The sequence below is a fragment of the Pteropus alecto genome, unplaced genomic scaffold (genome assembly GCF_000325575.1).
Source record: "Pteropus alecto unplaced genomic scaffold, ASM32557v1 scaffold39, whole genome shotgun sequence".
Lineage (NCBI taxonomy): Eukaryota > Metazoa > Chordata > Mammalia > Chiroptera > Pteropodidae > Pteropus > Pteropus alecto.
This window is the reverse complement of record NW_006443568.1, coordinates 2,978,503-3,000,500: the sequence shown is the minus strand read 5'-3', so window position 1 is coordinate 3,000,500 and position 21,998 is coordinate 2,978,503. Positions and strand designations below refer to the sequence as shown.

The 21,998-nt window shown below is 46.2% G+C and overlaps 2 protein-coding genes across 6 annotated transcripts in view; one reads left to right on the top strand and one right to left on the bottom strand.

The window, feature by feature from the left end:
- Nucleotides 1-9,003, top strand: part of ZMYM4 (zinc finger MYM-type containing 4) — a 143,183-nt gene extending 134,180 nt beyond the window's left edge. Inside the window, exons 31-32 of the transcript XR_003043808.1 lie at nucleotides 3,341-3,523; nucleotides 6,607-9,003. The gene's annotated coding sequence lies outside the window, so the exon portion shown is untranslated. The remainder of the gene's footprint in view (nucleotides 1-3,340; nucleotides 3,524-6,606) is intronic.
- Nucleotides 3,923-21,998, bottom strand: part of KIAA0319L (KIAA0319 like) — an 87,043-nt gene continuing 68,967 nt past the window's right edge. For 4 of the 5 annotated variants that reach the window (XM_006924251.3, XM_015598824.2, XM_006924250.3 and 1 more), the window contains exons 13-21: nucleotides 21,412-21,560; nucleotides 20,196-20,347; nucleotides 19,714-19,852; nucleotides 18,031-18,190; nucleotides 14,217-14,359; nucleotides 12,912-13,034; nucleotides 12,282-12,372; nucleotides 11,131-11,222; nucleotides 3,923-5,175 (exon numbers count right to left, since the gene is read on the bottom strand). In XM_006924251.3, the coding sequence (XP_006924313.1) occupies nucleotides 4,988-5,175; nucleotides 11,131-11,222; nucleotides 12,282-12,372; nucleotides 12,912-13,034; nucleotides 14,217-14,359; nucleotides 18,031-18,190; nucleotides 19,714-19,852; nucleotides 20,196-20,347; nucleotides 21,412-21,560 (1,237 nt within the window). In that variant the 3' untranslated portion in view covers nucleotides 3,923-4,987. Of the gene's footprint in view, nucleotides 5,176-11,130; nucleotides 11,223-12,281; nucleotides 12,373-12,911; nucleotides 13,035-14,216; nucleotides 14,360-18,030; nucleotides 18,191-19,177; nucleotides 19,521-19,713; nucleotides 19,853-20,195; nucleotides 20,348-21,411; nucleotides 21,561-21,998 lie in introns of those variants that run through there. The other variant, XM_015598826.2, reaches the window with a different exon arrangement.

The following is a 21,998-nucleotide window of genomic DNA, read 5'->3' as shown; positions in this document are numbered from 1 at the left end:
AAATGTTTTTTTTTTTCTGCATCTATTGATATGATCATATGATTTTTATCTTTGTTAATGTGGTGTATCACATTGATATGCAGATGATGAAACATCCTTTCATCCCTGGAATGAACCCTACTTGGTCATGATGTATGCTTATTTTAATATATTGTATTCAATTTGCTAGTGTTTTGTTTAGGATTTTGCTCTTGTTCATCAAAGATATCGGCCTGTAATTTTTAATTTTTTTTGTATTGTCATTGCTTGGTTTTATTTTTTTATTTTTTAGGCGAGGCAACCCTTTTGATTGATGAGTTCAGTCCATTTACATTTAGGGTGATTATTGATATATGAGACCTTGGTACAGCCATTTTATCTTTCGTTTGCTAGTTGCTCTTTTTCTCTATTGTTGTTTTGTTGTTTTCTCCCCTTTGTGATTCTGTCTGCTACTTTAGTTTGGCAGTTTCTATGACTTCTTTTCTCCATTTCCTTTTTTTGTGTTTCAAGTCTCAGCTCTGGATTTTTGTTTTATGATTGCCATTAGGTTTGTGTAAAATGTTTCATACATATAATAGTTCATTTTCTTCTGATAGCTTTTTATCTTCACCTGTACCCATTCGGTGCTTTACCTCCTCTCCTTTTATGATTTTGTCACATATTATCCCTTTTTATGTTGTGCGCTCATTACCAAATTGCACTATGGTTATTTTTTAATGCCAGCATCCCCTTCCCTCCCTTTAACCTTTATAATTATTTGCTGCCCTATTCCAAAGTAGATTTCCTGTTTCCTGCTTCTGTTTGTCATCTTACTCAAAGTTTTGTATACTTTTGTCTTTTTGTTCCTGGTAGAAGAGCTCCTTTCAACAGTTCTTATAACACAAGTGGTAAATTCTCTCAGCTTTTGTCTGGGAAAGCCTTTTATTTCTCCCTAATATCTAAAGGATAACTGCTGGATATATTATCCTTGATAGATGTTCCTCTCTTTCAATATTTTGAATATTTCCTTCTCTTCTATCTTGTAGTGTTTCTACTGTGAAATCTGATAATAGTCTAATGAGGTTATTCCTTTGTATGTTAGTCTTTGTTCCCCTCGCTGCCTTGGGAATTCTTTGTCATCGATTTTTGACAGTTCGAATAAAATATGTCTTGGAGAAGATCTTGTTGATGTAATTAGGTGTCCAGTTCACTTTAATGTCCAGTTCTTCCATGGGCTCGCAGAGTTTTCAACAGTTATTTCTTTTGGTAAGCTCTCTATTCTCTTCTCCCTCTCTTCTCCTTTTGGTATACCTAATATTCTTATATTGCTCTTTTTAATGTAGTCAGATAGTTCTTGTAGTGTTTCATTTTTTTTGAATTCCTAGTTCTTTCTTCATCCTCCTGGGTCATGTTTAGATTTCTGTCTTTGAGCTAATTCTTCCAGTTTGTTTGCTTGCTCTATTTCTAGTGCTCTCTAATGCATTCCTTCTCTTATTCATTGAGCTCTTCAGCTTTAGAATTTCTGTTTGCTGCTTTTTTATAGTTACAATCTCTTTAGTAAAGTACTCCTTTTGTTTATTAATTTTTTTTCCTGAGCTTATTTAACTGCCTGAGTTTTCTTGTATATTGTTGTTTCTACATAACTGCAATCTTGAATTCTGTCACTTAAATCACTGTCTTCCATGACTTTGAGTTTGGTTTCTGGAGACTCTTCATTTTCTTTCTGTGCTCCCAAGTTACCTTGGTTGTTCATGGTATTTGATGGATTATTTCTCTGTGCATTTGAGTTACTGAACTCTTTTCTTGTTTAGATACTGTTTTGCTCTCGACAATTCAGCATGTTGATTTGGTACTTTCGTTTTCCAGTAGATGCTGTTATAGCACAAGTTTTTCTTTTATCTGCACTATTTGTGCCTCAGGGATTGTGGTGGACCGTCATTGCTTCCATCAGGGAAAATGTAGCATACCCACTGGGATTGTGGATGTCCCCTCTGTGAACAACTAGCTTGTTAAAGGGCACCCCCATTGTAGTAGGGAAATGTGGCAGGTGGTGGAGATCTGGTTTTGCAAGCTCCCAGAGCTACCGCATTTATTCTAATGCCTGCTGTTCCTACTGTTTGGAGGGACGTCTCCGTTGCCTCTACCAGGTTGTGCTGGGATGGATGGGGCAAGAGAAACAAGTATGCAGTTTCACGACTCTACTCCCCAGCTTGCAATGGCTGTCCACTGCTGTGCTGCTTAGGGCAGCGTACATCCCACATGGCTGTTGTAGAGGCCTGTGCTGAGGCATCATTGTCAATTCCAGTGATGTATTTGGGCCCAGGGAGGCCTGTCACAGAAGAGAACCTGGGCCCATAATCTTAACATAATTTTTCAACGACCACTGTGGTAGGGCAGCTCTCTTCTAGATGGTGGTTCCAGGGACAAGGCTCCCTCGATCTTGTGTCTCGATCATGGCCTCAGAGTTCTCTGAGTGCTCCTCTGCTCTGGCTACCAGATGGAGGAAGGGAGCAGGAGACAAAGATTTTTAATGGGTCAGGGCTGAAGTTGGAACGTGTCTCCTCTGCCATATGGTGCAGAAGGCTAGAGATGTGGATGAGCTGTGTGTCCTATAAAAGGACCCTCGTTTGGTGAATGATTGATCTTGCCACACCCAATTGCAGGGGCCTCTCCCTGAGGTGTTTAAGAGAGATGGGATGTCTAGGTGCTTTCCCTCTTTGTCTGCCGAAACCCAACTGGTTTGCAAGTCTTTTGGAGCTGAGCTTCTAAGAGCTGCTTTCCCCCTTGTCGAAGGCATGTTATGGCTGCACAAATGATCTGAGGAATTAATAAAAGATGAGTTAAATTTTCAAAAATCAAAACCTGAGGTGTGAGTTCCAGTATCAGAACAGTTTAAAAGTTGTCCACGTGATGCCAGTGTGTAGCCACCATGAGAACCACAGATGTCGATGCACAGGAACATGTTGTTTAGTTAGAAGTGAGGAAGGAAGGAAATCTGAAGTGTAGTTAGGAATGTTAGACTAGGGCACAGCAATAACCTGCCAGGCAGTTTTATATCTGCACCGAGAATTCACATGAGGGATAATTTTACGTTTGTTCCTTGTGACCATAAAAGGCTGATCAATACCCTTCAGTGTCAAACTTGAGCAACTCAGCTCCCTCAGGGGGGAGGCACAAGAATGGATAGCCATACCCCTGATGCTAGGAATCTTGAAAATTAGGTTCCCACCCCCTACACCAACAGGGGTTTAGGTAGGTGGAAGAGGTTATAACAGTGGCCTGGGCTTGACCAGAAAATGTATAGAGGCCCTTAAACTAGTCAACACAAATTCCACAGAAGAGTCCAGGGCCTGATCCATGCTCCTCAAACTCTCTTTTCCAGGGGCTGATGGCCTGACTGCATGTACCTTCTTTCCATACCTGTTTTCAGAGAGCAACTCAATGTGTGTGACCAGCTCTTCCGCTCATTCCACTTATCAGCTGAGAACAAGGATCAGTCTCTCCCCAAGCAGGAAGGCGAAGGCTGCAGCCTTCCAGCCCTAGGGGTTTTGAGTTTTGCTTCCTGGTGAGTTTCCTTATGTACACACTACCTAGTGGGGTTCCAGAAATGCAAGGATGCCCTCTATTGGGCCTTTCTTCTGGCCATTCTAGAAAGGCCCACACCCTGGGCATTAGGATGCTGGGAGAGTGGGGGTTCCTTTTTGTGTTAACAAAAAGCATGGAAGAAAGGACAGAAAACTCCCTCCCTTGAACACCAAGGGGAGCAACTGGCCAGCAGGGGCCAGACATGATGCACTCCTCCAGCAGCAGCTGGGGCAGAATCCCAGCATCATCGGCCACAGTACTGATGCCAGGCCCAGGACTTCCCTACTGGAGGCCATCATGTCACAGGGACATACAGGTGGCTGGACCCATGGTACAGATGAGCAATGGAGCATAAAGCAGCACACCCAGCAGGCACATGTACAATTAAATAGCATGTTTAATCATCTCACAACAGACAGTAGTATAGTAGTATAAACTGTAGTTTTGTGTTTTTTTTTTTAAAGTCATTCCCCCAAGCTCCCATTCCTCAATACCCAGATACCATGGCTGAGGAACCAGTGACAGGTCTGGAGGGATTCAGGAAGTCTGTTTCAAGGAGCTGAAAGTCTTTCCAGGTCAAGGTTGCCTTGTGAGTAGCCAAGAGCCCTATGAGGAGGTGATGCGCGCACACACACATTCCAGCACACACACGCACATGCAAGGGACACAGAAGACACGCAGACATATGAGGAGACCGCAGTGGGGCAGTCGCACACATGCGCTCTCATGCCGTCACATTCCAGTCCTTTTGTGGCTATCTCCTCTCTGGGCACAGGGAGTGGGGCCTGAGCCCTGAAGCAGCCAGCGCTGGTCAGGATGATGAGGGGAGGCAGTCTGTGTCCAGCCTAGCTGCTCTGACCCTCTCCATTCCTGAAACAGCCAGTTCCTCCCAAATCTCGGGCCAGACACCATATCTGCACTACCAGTCCAGCACCAATGGTGAGAAGGGGACGCCACTTCCTTTGGATCAAGCGAGAGGGCGCACTTCCTCACAACATGCCAGCAGGCTCTTGGAGCCAGGAGGCTGGTGGTGCTTGGTTCTGTACCCAGGAGTGGAGACACAGCCAGGTCTCGCTGTGCAGGTGCCCTGGGAGCAGCAACACTGCCAACAGGGAGCTGGAAAGGAGGCCAGGAGCTGGCTGTGTCCACCTACGGAGCAGGAGAGAGGTTTGCAAAAAAGGTGGCCCTGAGGTGAGGATATGGGGCGGGCGGCTACCAATGGGTTTAAAGAGGAAACCTCTTCGTTCACAGCTTTGTTCAGGGGTTCCCGGAGAATGTCTGGATTCAAGTACCAGCAGCTCTGGTTGGGCATGTTACGGGGAGTGACCAGTGGATGCTGGGAGAACAGCTGCCCACTGACATGGGAGGTATAAGAACCAGCCTGGCAATGCTCTGGACTCTGGCACTGCCACCCCTACCCTGAGGAGACAGATCAGGTGGCTGGCTATAAGATCTCCTCCCGTGGGCTCCTGGCCTTAAGCGGTGTCTGCCCATTGGGCACGGAGCCATTCTGACCATGCAGGAATTTGCCCTTCTCTCGGTCTGGCCAAGTGAAGATAGCATCATCGCTGTCCAGCTCTGACTCGGAGTGCATTAGGCTGCTGCTCAGTATTGGGCCTTTCTGTTTGATGCCTGCAGGAGAGACAAGGAATCCCAACGTCAAACCTTCCCAAAATCCCAAAGCACAAACCTTCCCAGGCTTGGGCCACAGCCTGCATCTTCTTCCCAGCCTGAAGAGGAGCAGAGGGACAGAGGGTCATGGTCCCCTCTCCAGGCTGAGGGGCAGGTGGCCAGGTGGTTTCCTGAGTCTTTCTGCCAATCCTGGATATCTGGGACGGCCCCATAAGGGAAGTCAGAGTAAACTGGAGACAGTTCCAATGTTGACTGCTGATCTCCAGGAGCTTTGGTTAGTACCACCCAATGATATTCTCTTTTCTTTCTCTTTTAAATGTGCAATGTTTTATCATCTCCCTTTATGAATACGGTGAAGTTGTACAGAAGGCAAGAAAGCACAACAAACAAGGTTCTAGAGAATGAGCTTTCACTATGTCCTGGCTCAGCATGGATGTGAAGTGCATGCCAGAGTTCCTGACACTGGGTGAGGAAGGGACTTCACTCTACGGAGATGTTTGCTCTGGCTTCACTGAGCCGGGACTGGAGGTCAGAAAGCAGGCACCTGCTGGGAGAGCCTGATTGAAGTAGGGCCGCTCAGAGCCAGTTCCAAACTGTCAGCTCATCAGAACACACAAACAAGGACTCATAAGCAGCACTGAAGTCAGAAAAGATTTGTGAGATTCTGCAAGCCATGGAGTCACTGTCACTACTTATCCCTATGGCTTCAAAGAGACCATCCCATACAGTGGCTTTAGGGCAGATCCCATCCAACAGCAAGATGGCTGTCCTGGCTGGTGTAAATACTACTCCAGAGAAAGCAAAAGGTAGGCTGAGATAGCAGGACTAGAAATGGGAATTAGCAGCAGCAAGAACCCGGTTTGGCAGTACCCTGGGCCCTGGCACTGCCCACCCCCAGGAGCTATAACTTCCCTCCTTTCTTAAAAAGATGATCAGTCAGGTGAGGTTTGTTTGAATTCTCATCATCCAACAAGCATTCTCCCTAGCCTTGTCCCATCCAGATCTCCAGAAAGCACTGAGTCTCCCGAGATGATTCTCAACCATTTTGCCCCTTCCTGGCCAGACATGACTGAAGGCTGTGAATGCTAGGGCATCCAGACTCTTGACTGCATTTGTCACCCACAACCACCTCCTCGCAGACCTTGACCATCTCAGGATTATAGTTCTGGTACGTGACTACAGATAGCCACACCTCCCACTGAATCTTAGGATGGCAGAGCAGCAGAGCCAGGGAAGAATGCCAGCATCTGGGCTTCGCCAGTGTGTTGGAGGACAGTGGCCAGTTTAAGAACCAAACCCAGGGGAGGCTCAAGATCCTCAAAACCGCTGCCTTGCTCCTGGAGATGAAATACTCATCCCTGGCTCTCTGTGCCCTCTAGTGGCTTTCTCTACCCAGCACCCACTTGATGATGCTTCTCTTCTTCCCCACAGCCTTTCTGGGCCATAGCTGTAGTGGTCAGGAGCCTGAAGGAGACACACATGCTCCTGACTCCACAGCACTCACCCAGGGCCCTCCCACCACAGGCTCCTGCTCTGCCTGAAGAACTGAATGGACTCCACCCACTAAACAAGCCAGGAAACTGGTAACATCAGTGGGAGCTGAACAGATGTGTATGACTCAGCAATTCCTTTCCTAGGTCTACACCTAACAAGTCCATATGTATGTCCACCAAAGCAGGGGTCCGCAACCCCTGGTACCAGTCTGTGGCCAGTTAGTAACCAGGCCACATAGCAGGAGGTGAGCAGCAGGCCAGCGCACGAAGCTTCATCTGTATTTGCAGCTGCTCCCCAGCACTAGCATCACCGCCTCAGATCATCAGGCATTAGATTCTCATAGGAGCACCGGTCCCTAGTGGCAAAAAGGTTGGGGACCACTGCTGTAAAGGACATGGAAGAACATGTACAGCAGCACTCGTAACAGCCCCAAATAGAAAGTAATTGTCCCATCAACAGTATGCCTGATGAATAAAAAGTCACACAATGGAAATTACACAGCAATGAGAGTGAACGAACTACTGCTATATCCCAATAACATGAATGAAAGTCATGAATGTAATGTTGAGCGAAAGGAGTCAAACAATGGACTCATTTATATAAACTACTCCAAGATATCAGAAGTAAATGGGGCGGGGGTAGGCAGTGACTGCAAAGAAGCACAAAGTGGGAGTTTCTGTGGGGCTGATTCTATAGGCATTTTAACTTGTGAACATCCTTTAAGTTCTGTTAATGTTTTCCTTTACCTATTAGGTTGAACCACAAAAAAACTGCCCTTCTTATAAGGAAAATATCAGTAATTTCATATGGTTCAAACCTAATATACTTCAAAGAAAGTGGTTTTTTGTTTTGGGGTTTTTTTTTAATCAACAGAATAGCTAAAACTAAACCCAACCCAAAACAACAGCTGCTGAATGTAAACTGCATCTCCTGAGGCGGGCATCCCCACACCACCTGGCAGCCTTCGTGCTCATGAGCTCACTCGGGTGGGACTGCTGCTTCCAGTTGCTCATCCAAGCTTAACCTGGCTCTCAGCAAACACTTCTATGTACATCTTTCTCTGCAACACACCCCACTACTCACCCCACTACTCTTCTTTAGGCTAGAAGACTGCCATACTGCCCTCAGGCTTCCTTCCCATTGTGCCTTTTCAAACCAAGCACATCTTAGTGCCGCCACCCAGCTTTTCCCTCCCTCCTGCCTCAGAAGAGGTATTGCAGCTCTGTTCACCCCTCTCTCCTTTTTTCCCTTTATGCCCTACTCTCTCCATCTCAGGAGCCTCACCTGTATCTTCTGCACTCGCATCCACAGATGTGCTTATGAACCCCATCCAAGAAAATTCTCCCCCTTCCTTTGATTCCACCCCCACTTACACCCCTGACCCATGGATGTTGCTGTTTCCCCTTAAAGAACTGGATCTCTGAAGGCGGGGCACCTCCTCCCACATGCTGTTGGTGCACACCCAGGATCTGGCGCACCTAGGGGGCCTGGCCCACCCAGGGTATGGTCTGTGACTCAACCTGGGGCGCGAACCAAGGACCTTCTGCATGCAAAGCAGACGTGCTAACCACTACACTATGGAGCCACTCCTAAGAAAATTCTTGCCCTCTAACCCCCCATCCCACTTCACTTTTCATTGCTCAGCTTCTACAAAGACTTCTTTAAAATACTTAGAGCCTCCATTTCCTCACCACCTACTTCCTAAAGAACCTGTACTTTCACTTCTGCCGTCATCTACCATTCTATTCTAGCTCCTTAGGTGACCACAGACTGTTGTAGTGTCGTCGTCGTCATTCTCACCTTTTTCTTGTGCAGCAGCACACACTGCTGACCGCTCCCTAACGATACCCCTCCTCCCTCCTTGACTGCCATTCTTGGGCTTCTCAGCCCTGGACTCTTCCCTCATCCCTCAGCCTTCTCCCCTCATCCCTCAATCTTCTCCCCATACGGAATGGGATCCACTTCTGTGGTGCTGACCCTCACCAGCCTACAGAAGATTCCTCTACCGGTATTTCCAGTCCTGTTCTGCTGAGTTCAATCTAATTCATCTCTTACCCAAACTGCCACTGCTCCAGATGTCTAAATTCTGTCAGCAGTGCCAATAATCTCTGTCTCTCAGGGAGATGTCAGTTTTGGCCTTTTCCTCCTCTTCCACCCAAGGACACCATACTGTTTGAGCCATCATTGCCTCTTCCTTAGACCATCAAAAAAATTTCACTGGCCTCCACCTATAATCTCTCCCCTTCAATCAATTAAATGTTGTCATTGGACTAATAATCTTCCTAAGCCACCACTTTCAAGATGTCGTTTCTCAATAAATGCTTAATTCCTCAGGCTAATGTTCAGATATTTCCATAATTTGGTCCTCGTCAGTCTTCCAGCCTCATTTCCTCAACCCCATTCATACTGTGTCTTCAACAGTTCTTTCCCAGTCTTTCTTATCTCTGGGAGTAACATCATTGAACCCACAGATGCTCAAAGAAGAAGCCTGGGGACCATCCTTCTCCTTTACTCCCACATACTATGAACATACTATGAACCTCATCAAGTCTTCCCCCAAATGTATCTGGAATCTACCTGCCTCTCCTTATCCCATCATCTCTCTACCTAAGGACATGCTATCAAATTTCTCACCCACTCTTGTCCCTCTCCAGCAGCTACAGTTGTCTTTTTAAAATGTAAATCAAATCACACCATTCCCTGCTGTAAAAACTATTTGTGGATCCTAACTGCTCTTAGAAGGAACCCACTTAAGCAAGTCCCTGCTTCCTGTCCAGCTTTATGCCACTTTCCCTGTGCTCACCATATCCAGCACGTTGCCTTCTACTTCCTCAAATGCCCTCTGCTCCTTCTAGCAGCTGGGCCTTTACCAACTTTGCTCCTTTGCCTGGAATGCTATTTCCCAGAGTCTACATGGCTAAATCCTACTTGTCCCTTGGGTCTCGGCTTGAGTGATATTCTTTTTAAAGACCTTTTCATGATCACATCTTGTATATTTGTGAATTTGTTTAATGTCTGCGATAAGCCACATAAGCAGAGTCTGTCTGGTTTATCATATTGTAAAAGTGGTGTCTGGCACAGGACCTAGAATACAGTGGTCTCTGTCCATACTCACAGATGATAAGATAGTCCCTGCACTCAAGGATTTCACTGACGGATAAGCAAACACATGACTAATATAATACTAGGAAATGCCGGAACAGATGGAGAAAGGTGAGCACAACTTTAACTAGCAGGTTAAAGGAGGACTGAGGAAGAGCTTTCTGGACAGAGATATGAACCAGCAAAAAGATCAGGAATAAAGAAGATCTCAGAAAAGCAAACTGCTAAAACTCACCAAGACCATGCCTTCCAGACCAAAAGTCAGTCACTGAATTGGTGGAAAAACCTTGTCAGAGGAACATAAAAACAACCTTGGCTGCTGTGGGGAGGGTGGGTGGGTTGTGCAGGTTTTTACCTCCAAACCTCTGTTCTCAGTATGTGTGTGTGAAATGCTCTGGCTGCACTTCTCCAGTTTACAAGCCCCACCATCTGATCCAGGTGCCACCCCACAGCCTTCTCTCACAGAGCTGCCTGGGTGCAGAGCCCAGATTGCCCGTGAGCATTTATTTTCTTCGGATAAGTCTTTTCTTCCTCCCTAGACAATTTCAGTCTAGGAGGAGAGAGCAGGTATTCCTTAGAACTCTGTTCCCCCTACAGCCTCTCCTAACACAAAGCTTTAGTATGAGAGATGCTGAATACTTTGTGTAGAAACTGTCTTCTTGCAGTGTTTAGGAATAGCTTAGCATAGAGTCCAGTTCCCACTAACAGACGGTGCCTGTGCTGTAGCCAAGGGAGGCCCTCTGCCATCCTGACTCTCCTAACCCCATCACCTTAGTGCTCATGCAGTCAGAAATTCTTCAGTGGGAGGCACCTGACAGATGATCCTGATGTACCTGGAGCCAGCCTGGAAGCTGCCCTCCCGCCTGCTCCAAGGCAGTGAAGGAGAGTGTGGATCTAACTGCCAAATACTGGAGAGAGAAGATGGGAGAGGAAGGCTGGCAGACACTGGCTTTGATCTCATCGCTGCCTCACCTTGTCTGCCCAGAAAGGACAGACTGGTCAGGCACGAGAGATCATGGTTCCTGAGCCTGACTACAAGGGGCAGCTTGAAAAGCTAAACTCCAGGCCAGAACCCCGAGGGGAATGAGCAGGCGAAGGGAAAGCAAGAGGCCCAGCTCCTCTGCAAAGGGAAAGGAGTGCCAAGAGGTGAGCCCTGACATCAGACCTGGTCCAGCGCGCAGCTTCTGCCAGGGCAGGGCCAAGTCGACCCTTGGCTTTCATCAGGCAGGGAACAAAATGCTTTTCCAACACAAACAGCTGTTAGTGACACATTTAGGAGGGGACTAGTAGTGACAGTGACTCTTCACAGGGAGAGTACACAAATCTAAATGCACCCAGCCCAGCTCCCAGGGCCACTACCTGCACGGGAGGTTGGCTTCAGTTCCAGGCTTTCCTGATCTGTGGCATCCAGGATCTTGTACTTGCTTTTTCTCCTGGGTTTTCCTTTTTGCCTGAAAAACACAATCCCCTCCCCTGCTCAGGAAAGAGACTGCATGTCTGGTTTAGGTAGCCCACCACAGGATGACAGCCCGATGCAGGCAGGGCCCCATCTTGGGGGACCGCTGCTTAGGAGAGGGCTGTTTCTCCTCACTTTTCAGCTAGGGAAGGTGGCAACTGTTCTTCAGATAATCCTCACCAATTCTGGGAAAAGGCAAGGGAAATACGAATATATTAGCATGGACTCACCAGTCCACGGTGGAACTGAAGGATGGATTGGTTAAAGATATAAGGAAAATGAAAACCCTAAGCTTAAGGGTGTCGGTTGGAGGTAAGCATTAAATCAACGAAGTTATTAACAGTGCTTGTCTTAGGCTGGTGGGAATTTTTAAAAATTCTTTTAATTTTCTCAGTGTTATGGGAGGTTATGTTGTAGGGTGAATCTCAGCTCTCACTTAGTGTGTGACCATGCACAGGTGACTTCCCTAGTAAGGTGAAAAAAGGTGGTCATATTTAAAAAGATCTTATCTGTAAAAAGTTACGGTGGTTGGCATACTGTAAATGTAGAAATCATACTTAGTAATAATGAAAAACGTAGTAAACATCATTAAATATTATAAAACTAGACAGGAAGGCTTAAATGAAAAAAACCTAAGTATATGACTGAAAACAGGTACACATGTGAATACCAACTAGGAGGCAGAAAAAAATGAAAAACTCACGTGTTAAGGTGGTGATGTTGAGGTGTGGAGTGTCGAAGGACACATATCCTAGAGATATGATCCAGGTCCACACCTAGGCCCTCCCACTCCCACGCTGGCCACATTTCCCATGTTGCAAACCACTATGGTGACAGCCACTGGCTGAAGGAGTGTGTGTCTGCCCTCAGTAGAGCCAGAGAGTGCAGAAAGCCTTTCTGCGTGTGCCTTGGGTGGACCAAACCACTGTAACAGTGACAGCAAGGGAGGAATCCAGGACTCGGCACCTTCCGTGTGGAAGGAGCCAGATGACCCTCTGAAGAGTGACCACATGACCAGAAGTCCAAATGAATTTCCAAGGAGAATCCACCTTACCTCTTACAACAACAGACCACAGTCCAGAACAGGATTCCCAAGGCAACAACAATGACAAAGGAAGCAATGATAACATACAACACGCTCCACTCTGCCAAGAAAAACAAAATGGTCAGGGCTGTGGATAGGCTAGAGGGAGGTCTGGGCTGCCCCGACCTTGGGCAAGAGATGACTCAAGGCTTCCCCAGGAAGGTGGGATCTTAGAGTTGGAAGCAGCTGAAGTTTAAACTGTTTGAACTGTCCATGATTTTCAGTCCCTTCTCTGAGACCCTGGGGCAGTGGGGCAGCTGTAAGGAGCTTTAACAGAAGAAAAGAGCTTCGGAAGAGAAAGCTGAGGGCTTCTATGTGGGCACTTCAGGGAGACAGGAGGCAAGTCTGATTGCAGCTAGTCTGATTCAGGCTGCAGTTTGCAGTTGTGTGATTTAAGCTTGGTTCTTATACAACTGCTTTGGAGCTCTCCTCTAACCTTGAGCAAGTGTGGAGGAAGGAAGTAAAAATCTTCTGCAAACAAGAAAATACACAAAGTTCTCCTCGCTTGCTCATCTGCCTCGGAAACACCAACACCCACCCACTCAACTCAACCATATTCAGTGCCAAAGTAGCTGGCACAGTGTCAAGCAGAAAACTCACCACAGTTGCTGTCTCCATCCCTCAGCTGCACCTTGATGAAATTCTCCATCCAAAAAGGGTCACAGATACAGCGTTTGGTGAATGAATCACAGTGGCCATGGTCAGAACAGTTCAACTGGCATGCTGAGAGTAGCAGGAAAGGGACAAAAGTGAAGAGGAGTCAGAGGCGGGGGGACAACCAGCGTCCAGTGCCCGTAAAGGTATGAAGGCGCCCCCGTTCAGGGGCCTGTGGTGTAGTTTCCTGAAGACCTAGCCCAAGAGCTATAGTTTGGGCATGTTGACCGTAATTATCATCACTGGAAGATGGTTCCAGACGTTTTTACATGTTTTTTCTCTATATCAGCAGATCTTAAGCTTTCATGTCTCACAGATCCCCTTCTCTGAATAATTTAATTGCCAAAATAAAATATAGAGTATTACAAAGGAAAGCAATTACATTGAACCTGTTTTTAGATATCTGAGAATATAACTTTAAAATAAATGTGTGCCTTTATTAAAACATTAAATAACAATATCTAGAGTGGGTCTAACAACTGATAATTCTGAACTACTGTTAAGTAAAAATGATATTTCATCATGTGTAATACGAAAAGGTCTGTGATTTCTATTGTCTCAAAGTCACAGGTTCTCTTAATAATACTGTAGTTTGTTGCTTACTTTCATAATTAAGAGAAATAATGAATTTCAATTAGAACTTAATGAAAAGAAAGATGTAATTTTTTCCCCATTCAAACTCACAGCCCCTCTGAACACTATTTCAGGGGCCCGTGGACCCCAGGTCAAGAGCCTCTATGAGTCAGGACTTTTTCATAATTAATGTAGTGGAGGAAACAGATGACCCCATTGTTCCTGGAGAGCCGGGGTGGAGCCCAAGAACAGCGGGGATTGACAGGTCAGGGTGGGCACTGGGTTCTTGTTCCCAGCTTCCCAGAATTACTCACTGACGGTATTGATTTCCAGGGCTCTGAATATCAGAAAGTCTGCCTTTTGCTTCCTCAGCTCACTCTTGAGCATCACTGCCATCTCATGGCCTTTGAAGATCTGGTGGGGAGGCTCGTCTTGAACAAAAAATACCATCTTGGTGCTGCAGAGACATGCAACAGTATGAATGAGCTGGAGTTACCAACAACAACAACAGAGGCTACGATTTGCTAAGTACCTTCTGCTTGTGCCAGACACTGTGCTAAGTATGACATGCATTCTCTCACAGCAAGCCAGTGAGAAAGGTGTTATCGGTGTCAGCTCCATTTACAGAGGACAACACTGGGGCTGGGTTCTTGTTCCCAGCTTCCCAGAATTACTCACTGACGGTATTGATTTCCAGGGCTCTGAATATCAGAAAGTCTGCCTTTTGCTTCCTCAGCTCACTCTTGAGCATCACTGCCATCTCATGGCCTTTGAAGATCTGGTGGGGAGGCTCGTCTTGAACAAAAAATACCATCTTGGTGCTGCAGAGACATGCAACAGTATGAATGAGCTGGAGTTACCAACAACAACAACAGAGGCTACGATTTGCTAAGTACCTTCTGCTTGTGCCAGACACTGTGCTAAGTATGACATGCATTCTCTCACAGCAAGCCAGTGAGAAAGGTGTTATCGGTGTCAGCTCCATTTACAGAGGACAACACTGGGGCTCAGAGGGGTAAGTAACTTGCCCAAGGTCACACAGTTAATTATGGCAGAGCCAGATCCTAACACTGATATGTCTGACCTCACCTAAAAGCCTATGCTTTTAGAAATGCCCGAAGCAGCCCCCGCTAACAAGAGGACCCATTCTAAACAGGTAACTGGAGGTCAAGAAAATGGGGATTTGGTTAAGGCTACACCCCAGCTGTCAGCCTTATAACAGCTAAGACTATGGTGCTGCTAGGTTTGTGCCTGGGTTACATAGGCAAAATGATCCTTAAAGCGACAGCAACAAGAAAGACTTTTCACAGTGTTGTGGTTGGTGCAAGACCATGTTATTCCATGCCCAAAATCTGTTTGCTTTCTGTCAATTTCTGTCGAAGGCAGAACTCACATCTGGGTGGCGCAAAACCTGTTCCCTATGGCTTGGCCTCCAATTTTGGTAGCCGGCTTCTCGACTTCACGTTAGTCTCACAGACTGAACCTCCCCACTGAGTGGGTCACGCTGGGTTTACAGGTGTGCCCTCAGCACACAGGGTGGCTGGGTGAGACCTGGGTATCCCAGAGCCCCTGCAACAGTTGCTTACAATATAAGTCTGTATGTGGCATGACATAAAAATTTGAGAAGCACTGCTGTCAAACTTTCTAAAAGCTTGCTGCACAGGGAGGCTAACAATAGGATATCACAAATTCTAGGATCAAGAAAGAAACCTTTAAAAGATCTGTGGTCCATTTCTCACCATTTTCTCACAGTTACCTAATCTACACTTATCGTTTCAAATTTCTCTCTATATGCCAATAACCCTCAAGTCTTTATCTCCTCTCCCCATGTCTGTCTCAAGTGACCAAATCTGTCTACAAATGCTTGCTGTCCCAGATCTTCCACAGGCACCTCAAATCTAACATGTCTCAAAATAAATTTATAATAACCCTTAATTAAGCACTCACTGTGTTAGGGACTTTACAAACATTATCTTATTGGATCTTCAATAACGATCCTATAAAATGGGCACTAGTATTTTCACAAGTGATAAAACAGGTTTGGAGGGTGAAGTAACGTGTCTGGTGGAAGGCCCACGCTCCTTCCACTGTAATACACTCACTACCTCTCTCCAGTCACATCCTGCTCCTGAATTCCTCAACTAAGCTGACCCAGTCCAAGCCAGAAACCCAGCCATCATGGGGCTGCTCTCTCCCTCACACCGATGCAGTGATAGGAGTCTCTGAGCATAGCCTTCCACAGGGCTCTGGCTCATCTTTCTGCTGCATCTACCCAGACCCAGCCAGTTCCCACCAGCTTGGATTGATCCAAGCAGCCTACTCCCAGGCTGCTGAGCGGAGCTTAAAAAGAAAGTCCTACGATCATACGATGCGGTCTCTGACCCAGTAAACCCTGACTGCATATTAGATTCACCTGGGGAGCTTTTGGATTTTAGGTGTCCAGACCTCACTCCAGACCAAGTGAATCATAACCTCTGGGGTGAGGTAAAAGTTCCAGGTGATTCTATTATGTAGCTAGAGTTGAGAACTACTGCTCTCACTTCTTGTCTCTAACGTTGGCTGAGACCCCAAAATAGCTAGCTCAAAGCCAGCACCCACTCCAGGAGCTGCTCCCCAACCTTTACCACCTCATTCTCACCTTCTCAAAGCAGATGGCCTTGCCTCCAGTTTCAGAGACAAAACACAGGATTGTTGGTACCAACAATCTCAGATTTCATCCTCTCTACCTCGAAATTCGCCCGCAGTAGCACATCTTCCCTCCTTTCCTCCTATCTCCAAAGTGGTGCTTCCACTCTGCCCACGACCAGTTCCCCAGACCTACCTCCATTTATAACCCACCCCCTCAAACTCCACCATCTACTTTTCCTCTGCACCTGCGCCTCAGTCTATAAAAGTGCTCAAGTATTTCCTATCTTTAAAAGATGTTCTTGTGATCTCATCTCCCATATTATTCTCAGCACCAGCACTTACTATCCTCAAACCATGAAATGAATTTGCCCTCTGCCCCCAACATCTAAGTAAAATACTCTCCCTATAATTCTGATATAATTCTGAGGATCTTCTAATCACAAACTCAAACGCCTGTTTTGCATCCTCACCACACCCGCCTCTCTGTTAGCATCTGAATCCTTTGGCAGCGCCCCCCACCACCAACTGCCAGCTCTTCCCTTAACTTCCACAGACCAGTCCCACCTGGTCTTCCTCCCACCTCTCTGACAGCTGTTTCTTAGTTTCCTTTGCTGGCTCTTCTCTCTTTGCCTCCTCCTTAAATATGAGGGTTCTCTAGGGATCTGTCCTCAGCCCTCCTGACATTCCCCAGTGTGACTCACCTGTCCTCATGGCTTTGACTCCTGCTCGTTTGCAGTAACTCCCTATCTCTGGCTTTTCCGCCACCCCAAACCCCAGCCTATACTTGCTACTATCTGATGAAACATCTCCCCATGTACCCCATAAGACACCCCAAATTTAATAGCCAAAACTAAACTCATCTTTTCTTCGCAACTGGCTCCTCTGTACCCCTGATCTCAGTTAATGGCATCCACCATCTCTTCAGGCATCCAAACCAAAAGCCTCAGATTTGATGCCTCATTCACCTTCATTCCCAAAGGGTCACCAAGTCCTATCGATTTACTTCTGAATTTCTTTTTAATTTCTTCTTCTCTTTTGCCGTTTCTATCACCACTACCTTAAATCAGGTTTTATTACTTTTTTACTAGACTAGTCCAAAAGCTGCCTGATTGGTCTCCCAGCCTTCAGTCTCTCCCTATTAGTCATCTAGCCTCCACACTACTGATCTCCCTTTTTTTAAAAAAAATCTAATTTCCTTGTTTTAAAAACAAACCAAAAACTTCACGCACATAAAACAAACTAACTTGAGTCCTCCTGCCTAGACTATTAAGACTAAAGTCCTTTGCTCACATATGACCATTCTCAGTCTACACAGCCAGTCTTTCCTTCCACTGTGCTTTGGGGCCCAGTGAGCACTCTGAACCGAAAGACTTCTTCCGGAGGAAACTCTGTACTTACACACCTCAGGGTCATTGTTCATGCTGCTCCCCAATTCTGAATTTCCTTCTAGTCCTCCTGTGCTTGACCAATGAAAGCTTTACTTCTGGAAAATCTTTGGACTACTCTCTACCCCGACTTTCCTGAAAGAACTAATTGCCCTTGCTCTGTGCCTCCATGATACCACATGGTCTATCAAATATACCCTGTGCTGATGTTATATGTTTACTTGATTGTTTCGCCTCCTAGACTATGGCCTTCAAGCATAATGGACCTCTTCTGACCTTGTACCCCGGCACCCTGCTACAGTGTCTAGTACAGAACATGTGACCAGTACTAGAAAAGTTCATTAAAGAAATGGACGCCATGAGTGGTTCCTGGTTAGAGAGCCCACCCTTCCCTACCTACCCAAACTAGTTAGCTCAATCATGAAGCCCAGGGGGCCCCTGGTCTTTCTTTTTCTCCCCCCCGTGCATTGCCCAGCTACCTCTGCTCCGTGTACGGCTGAATCTTTTGCACAATGATGTCGGAATCCAGCACCCCCAGGAGGACCCCAATCTGGCGGATGAACATCCCCTTCAGCCTCTCAGTTAGCTGGCTGACGTTGACATCCAAGATGATCTCCACCAGGTTGTTTTTCCTGGGATCTGGAAGGCATGTGGATCAGTCACGGCTTTGGAATAGGAGAGTTAAAATAGACCTGCCACTGTGCGTTTGCTTTGGCACAGGAGAGAAAGCAGTGAGAGTGTTTAGAAATGCAACAGACCTCCTTCAAATGGAGAGGGACAATGATGAATTCTTAGTAATGCATCTGGGGCTGGCTTGGAGAGCTTTGAAAGGACTCTTGGTCCCCATATCAACCTGAGAATGACCACGTATGTGCTGAGGATTAGGCCAAAGCAAGGAGGCAACGGGGTTTAATGAAGGGACTGGGAAAGAGAAACACTTGAAGGTTTGTTTTAAAAGCCTCTCCCCAGTTGGCTTTGCTGAAGTCTCCAGGCCAAGTGGGGCTACCTAACAATCTCTCTTGATCCACATCTGATTCTCAGTGACTTGCTGTACTTCGTCTACACAATGGGAAGGAAAACGTCCATCTCAACAATCTCACCAGTGATGGGACTGCATCTGCCCTACAGGTTTGAAAACAGTAAACACAAAGGAAATCCAGGCAGCCAACAGACAAGAATGTCCTCAGAGCCACATCACAGCTGCACCATGTTTCCACAACTCCAGAATGGGGAGGCCATTGTGATTATGTCCTAAAGACTGTTCTATACTTGGAAGTTCAAAGTGATTATTCAGAAGACCTTATTCACATACTTGAATGCACCATTTGCCTGTTCTGATGTGTAATTTACATAATTAGTAGACTATCTGTGATCTGATTTTAAACACAGAAGAAGCTTTATAGTGTCTTGGCTGTTGTCCTTCGGAGAGATGGGACAAGGACTGGAAGACCTGCCAAGATCCCTTCTCATCTAAAACATCCATACAGGAGCTTGGCCTAGATAATAAAGAGTAAGTTTAAAGTTAATACCTCCTCATCAGATGCTCAAGGATTTATAAGGCTCTAGCCCACCCTACACTCCTTTCCTATACCAAATGAGCCTCAAAGCAAAAGAAAAACATGGTTCTTATTTAAGAAGGAAATTTTATTTCTGCAAATCTGAAAAATGTAAAGGACACCAATTACTTTACCTTCCCTGGGTTGTCAGATAAAGCCTGAGGCTCAACTTATAAAAATAAATTGTTTTCTGCATCTGGGTGCTGATGAGACATCATGACTCAAGTTATTCCTGTGCTCAGATTCCCAAAGCACCCTGAGCCCCGTCTCATCAGCCACATGTAGAGGAGAAAGTGCTGGGCTAGGGCACAAAGGCCTGGCTCTGACACAACTGCCGTGTGACGCTGAGCAAGCCCTGCCCTCTCTGAGTTTCTGTTTCTCCATCTGAGATGAGTAGGGGGAAGTCCATATTCCTGCGTGGGTAGGAGAGAGAACGTTGGAACAAAATGGTCTCTAAGGATATTTCAGCTTGGGGTTTCTAGATTTTTTTTAAAAGCTAGATATGCCATCTGGCTCTGTCCATGCCAGGGGGAAAGGGTCTCAGGGTCGAGGCCCTGCCTGGCTGATCCAGCAATCCCACTCAGTCTCAACACCAAATGAACTCACCAGGTTTCACCTCCACAGTGGTCTGGTCTGTGTCACTCTCACCCTTCACATCAGTCACTTTCAGGTGAAATGTGTAGGTTCCCTCGACCAGGTTGGAAAGAAAGAGGATAGGGCGATGGTCAGAGTGATTTAACACCTCCTGTGGGGTTGAACAACACGGTTATGCTACAGAACAAAACCACACTTCTTTGTGGATTTAGTTGCTGCTTTTGTCATAACTAAGCCCATCTGGGCAGCTCCTGCTTTATAATAGCTCTGCAGCCCACAGCTGCTAGGATCATGAAAGAGAAAGACATTCTGTGCCACACTAGCTTGCAGAGTGACCCTAGGCAAGTCATTTAACCTCCTTGGATTTCAGAGAGCAGTCCAGGTTTGATACAAGAAACCACTTGGTTAAATCATTTTAGAATGTTTGGCTTGGCCTCCTCTCCCCATCTCACCACCTTGACCTTGCATTGCTCTTCAACACCTGGCACACTTACCCCTGCTGCTGGGCTCCCCTCATCTCGAGTCCAGAGGTAGCTGACTATTCCCTTGTCATCTGAGGACTTGGAGCCATCCAATTCTGCTGTGTCCGTGGGCAAGGTTATCACCACATTCCCAGTTATCTTGGCTACAGGCGGTTTGTTTATTTCTAACCAAAGAGAAATCATTGAAAGAATATAACATGCTGGGGGAGAAGAACTGTTTCTTCATATGTTGATGGGGAAATTAAACATCAAAAGCATCTTACATGGAGAACTGTTTCAAGTGTCTATCCATGCCAGCAACTGACAGATTTAAAACCACCATCGATTGCTTCAGGTCCTGAGGTTCCAGTCCCACCCAGAGAAATGTTCTCCTGACACTGTCCAGCAGAGGGGACAAGTGTAGTTTCCTCCTGTATTCTCAGAGCAGCCTCCCTGAAAGGAATCTACTTCTCTGCCTTGGAGGTATATGATGATTGGAAACACAGGCCCACAGTGGATTAAAGCCTCAAAGCTTAGTTTCATCCAGCTAATACCACAAATTCTGTTTAAAATATGGCTTAAAATGTTAATCTCTGAACATCTTTTTTGATTTATTCCTTAGTACTTTAATAGAGAACAAGGAGAGAGAGACCTCTCTTAACTTGGACTCCACCAGTAGCTTTGTTTGCTCAGGTGTATACTCTCTAGTGTTTACTGAGCTCAGGATGCTACATCAGAGGTCATCTGCATATCTGATGGCTTTTTCCTGCTATCAGCTTATAGCCCTCTCCCAAGGCCATCACTGATAATCGTGCCTGCAAACCAGAGCAAGGCCAATTAACTCTTGCCTCATGTTGGCCTCAGCGCAGAGGCTCATAAGATGACCATAAGGAAGCTACAGTGCAGGACAGTCGTTCTAAAGTCCAACAGCAGGTGTCACTGTAGCTAGCGGGAGCGTCAAAGAAACCCCAAGTCTGAGCAGAAGAGGCAAAATAAAGAACCTTAATTCTTTCCTTATTCAATAGAGAAAGAAGGAAGGGAGAGAGGACGGGAAGGAGAACACAGAAGTTAAAATTCACCTTAAAGTCACTCTCAGTTTGTTTCAGAAAAGCAAATAACAGCTGTCCTTACCCCCAACTCTCTTCCCCACCCCTTATCTCTAAGCAATTTCTGCAGGCAAACAAGAGGTGATGGGTCCCTCAGTTATCTGACCCAGAGGCTGCTGCACCAGCCCGCGGAAGGGAGGTACCTTCTTTGACAATGACATTCACAGAGCTCTGGCTTTGCAGGTTCCTCTCATCTTTGACAGTCAAGGTGAACACGTAGGTTCCCACTTGCAGCCCTGTCACAGTGGCAACGCTGCTGTTAGCATTCTCGAGCTGCACCCCATCGGGTCCCCTGGATAAACAGAGAAACCAGAGGGTGGAGGGGTACCTGTGTGCTGCTCCCCCATCCCTGACTCAGCAGGAGCAGACAATTATTGCCTCAGCTAAGACATGAACTATTGTTTCCCAGACCTTGAGAGGACAAGTTTAAAAATACTCCATTTGGACAGTGTCCTTTGGCCCCAAAATATAGGCTACTTGCTGATCAAAAAATTCCACTCACCAGCTTTCAAACATATCTAGCCTTATCCTTTATATGAGCTTCTAGAACATTCAAACTCTTTGCTGTTCCAGTTTGTAAAAGGAAGAAAGTGCTCTGAGCAGGTGTCTGATCAAAAGAATGATTTTGGAGTGATGTTTCTGAAAAGCATTTTTGGCTCAGTAGTTGGTTCAGCTCTTGCCAACAAAAACGCAAAATGAATTTCTTAAGCAAATGCCAAACTTCTTCATG